This window comes from Penaeus monodon, chromosome 29 (genome assembly GCF_015228065.2).
Source record: "Penaeus monodon isolate SGIC_2016 chromosome 29, NSTDA_Pmon_1, whole genome shotgun sequence".
NCBI lineage: Eukaryota > Metazoa > Arthropoda > Malacostraca > Decapoda > Penaeidae > Penaeus > Penaeus monodon.
In genome coordinates this window covers 3,845,976-3,849,810 of record NC_051414.1, presented here as the reverse complement: position 1 = coordinate 3,849,810, position 3,835 = coordinate 3,845,976, and the positions used below count along the sequence as shown (strand labels likewise).

Genomic DNA, 3,835 nt, shown 5'->3' with positions numbered 1-3,835 from the left:
GGGTTTAGGTGTTGAGGTTGCCGACAAGTCTTCTGTTGGTGTGCCCTCACTGGTGCCCAGCCACCCCCAGCCAGCCTCCATCTCCCCTTCTGCATTCTCGTGTACAGGCTCCTCTAAAGTGTGGCTGTTCTCCGGGGCATCTTGTGTGTATTCTGCCTCGACAATTATTTCACTCTCTGGGCTCACGGTTGAGGATGCTTCCTCATTACCCCACCAACTAGTAGTAGTCGACTGAGAGTCATCTTCAGGCAAATTTGTAGTGGTTGAAGTGTCGGGGGAGGCAGTTGTTGTGTACTCATCATACTCATACAAAGGGGCACCCGTTGTTGTAGGAGAGTCAGTGGTGGTTGAACTTTCGTATGGTTCGACTGGTTGTATTGGCTCATCATACCTAGTCCCATTTTCATCCTCTACAACACCCTCTTCTTCCATTTTTGAATAATCATACTCTATCAGCTGGGTTTTTACCTGTCCATGTGAAGTTATTAATGTTCCAAAACATTATCATTCTGGTCCTCTATTAAAAATACCCGAGAATTTTTTTTTTTATGCTAAAAGGACTGTCACCTCAAAATTCCTAAACCATACCTCAAAATCCCAAAGGTAAAGTATTAGCATCTATTATAAAATAGATAACATCCTTTTCCACATTTATACATGCAGTATATAAAAATTACAATAAAAAAAATATATTTAATCAATGCAGATACATTTTTAACCCCCACCACCCTCTCCCTCTGAATTCATAAAAATAAACCAGGTAATCCTTTGCAACTAAACTTACCGTTAGGACATTCTTGTAGTACTCAATTTTCGCTCTTACTGGGAAGGGCTTGTTACGGAAGTCTCGCAAACATCCTCCTAGCTGTTGGCTCAGCCCGTCGCTAGAATCAAAGAAATTAAATTTTAAGCAGGAAGTGAATATCTAATGAATATCTAATTATCTGAATGTGATATGTGGTTTTCTTATGAGATCCGTAAGTTTCTCTTCATCACTCATTTGAAGTAATAAGATTTTATTCATAATACCTAAACTCTAATTGTTATAAAGATAGCATACAGGAGGACTACACCCATCAGATGAAATCACTTCACTTGAAAGAAGTGATGAACAAACTCTTCTAAATGGACAAACTTCCACAAAGTTTTCCACATAAAACAAATGGCCTCCTAACCCTACCCATGCTGATTGCCATATTTCCCTAGCTGTCCTTTAGTATAGTTTAAGTAAAAGAAAAATAACTATCAATAACTTATACAGATGGTACACTGTTAATATACTTACTGTTCATGATCGTAGACTTTAGTCCCATCGTTGACCATAGCCATAACATAGGGGTTGTTGCGCTTGTTGTCATTATCAAAGGAATCAAAGAACACGCCCAACCCATTCCACTTGTCTGAGCTACCAAACACAGGGCCCTCAACTCCTGGTTTGTCTGTGAACCAGATTGCCTGGAAGCCAAAGAAAAGGTCATAAATTTGAGTACTCACTTCAATGGCACTTGCCCAACACATTGTTGGTCTCAGTATACAAGTGTTCATTTTTAGATTTTCTATTTATAACAACTGTAAAAGAGACAATACAAATTTTCTAAATCAAATTACACTTACCAAGCCATCAGCACCTATTCTCCCTCTGCCAGTCACTCGGAACACAACATCGACTTCCCACCATTCAAAGTTTGTAGGATTCTTGGTCCAGATCTGACCTTTCTGACTCCGCAGAGATGGAGTGATTCTCACGCTTTCTTCGCTCGCAATTGCATCTGGAAAAATATAAATTGGAAATAGAGCCTATCTATTACAGAAAAATGTACATCAATGGGAAATGTCTAAAATAGCAATGAATTATGTAACACCTGGCAAATGCACTTTCCACTCCAACAAAAGCCCCCCAAACCTCCATCATAAATACTGAATTAGGCAGAGCTTAGACCTAATCCTCATTTGACATTAAAACTACTAGGGGGTATAAGCTCTATCTTAATAGAATATACATGATGGAGATTGGTTAGTCTCTGCTAAAGTACAAGCAAAGAGGCCATAGCATTGCCAAATTCTGCTGTGCAAATATAGGGCCAACTGTGGCTTTGCTTGCACTTTGCTTGATAGTTTCTTTGTGGCCATTACCTTACATTTTTCCCTCTGTTCACAAGGTCCTATTCTGAACTATCTGAACCTTAGGCTAAGGTTAGTTGTATTTTTCATAACAATAATTTACCTTACTATATTACTTGGCTAATACCAAAAGTAGCTACTAGGAAGGCCGTATTATGAATGTGTCTGATCATTTCCTATACCATATTAGTTACAGAATTGTTCTATGTTTTTATACATGAAATAATACCATAAAAAACTAAGTATGTAATCACTGAGGACCAGAAACATATTTTTGACTGGAAACTTGTATCTCTGTTTATCTTTTGCATTGAGAAAATATATTTCAAGAATATTTAAGCATTATGGATTCAAAATTTTCAAAAATATCTGTATAAGGGCATTTTAGTGACTTCCATGATTTCCACATTCATGAGAACATTTCATTGATAAGTGTACAGATAACAAGCAATAGCTACATTTCCTAATAAGCATCACAAATAAATAAATATCATGAACGTAGAAAAAATAAATGCTAATTAGAGATCCCCATGGGTTACATTACTATGGAAGTTTAGAAGGAAATCATGAAAAATCTTAAAAACTCTGAATTATTAACATTACTCACTCGAAGAATAAAATCAACACAATCTTTAGAATCGTATGGGATATATAGAACACTTACTAACAATATACAACTCAAACAAGTTTGTTACAGAAAACTTTGAAAAAGAACCATGGCAATGAGGGATTATTGTCAAATACAATAAGTTTAACAAAAAAAAAATTTAAGAATAATAGTCATACCTTTAAAACTACATTGAATATTTAGATGACAAAATAATTTTAGTAAATAACACTAATAATTAACAATTTATATGCCAGTAGTAATAGTAACCCAGAATTTCTTAATAATGTTTGTAGATCAATGCTCATGTGAACAATTCTCAACCACAGCCAGTGTGCCTACCAGTGCTACACTAATATCAAATACTCGAGCCTTCAAGTGCTATTGTAGCGTTTATTTGGTTAGCGTATCTAAAGACTACATCCAGCACTAAAGTAGTTTACGGCATAAATAGGCAGGCTATATAATCCCTGATTTGGTAACTAAAACCAATCAGAAAATGCAAAAAATAATTGTTTTTATATCAAAACTCTTACAGCATTCTTTCCCTTCACACCGCACATGGATTCCATAGTTCCATGCAACTATAAAGCCACACCTTCTCAAGTAATGAGCCTCCAAGCAATTTCCCACTTTAGCAACACACTTTAGCAAGGCACTTGATCAGGCAGTCAAGGTTTTTGCCTTAATTTCAGCCCAGAAGGATCATGCACTAGACTTCATGATCAAGGTCTTAAAAATGTCCCTCTCAGAAACTGGAAACAGATGTTTACCAAATCTTTGCACATAAATCTTCAATACCAAAAATTGAGAATCTGATGTGTATTTAATCTTAAGCTCAATTAGTATCCGTAATTTCAGCAGCGAGAACTAGTTAACACAATCCAGGTGCTTTCTCGAGGCGAAAACAGCTGATTCAGTATTCTGGACACATGGGAGGCAGGACAGTTCGCCCAACATATGGACGGCCGTTAAGAGGCCTTCCAACTACTCCCCGACGTCGCTAAACACAAACATACAAACTATAATCTCCCCCGACACACTTTTTCAACCTCTTTCCGGGTGAGAACTGACATATGTTTACAATCCCCGTGTCAACAAACAAAC

The 3,835-nt window shown here is 36.9% G+C and overlaps 1 protein-coding gene across 1 annotated transcript in view; it reads right to left on the bottom strand.

Moving 5' to 3' along the window:
• Positions 1 to 3,835, bottom strand: part of LOC119591912 (protein ERGIC-53-like) — a gene marked incomplete in the record, with an annotated part of 12,371 nt that overhangs the window by 8,101 nt on the left and 435 nt on the right. The window contains 4 exon segments of the mRNA XM_037940666.1: positions 1 to 468; positions 785 to 884; positions 1,286 to 1,455; positions 1,615 to 1,769. Of these exon segments, the coding sequence (XP_037796594.1) occupies positions 1 to 468; positions 785 to 884; positions 1,286 to 1,455; positions 1,615 to 1,769 (893 nt within the window).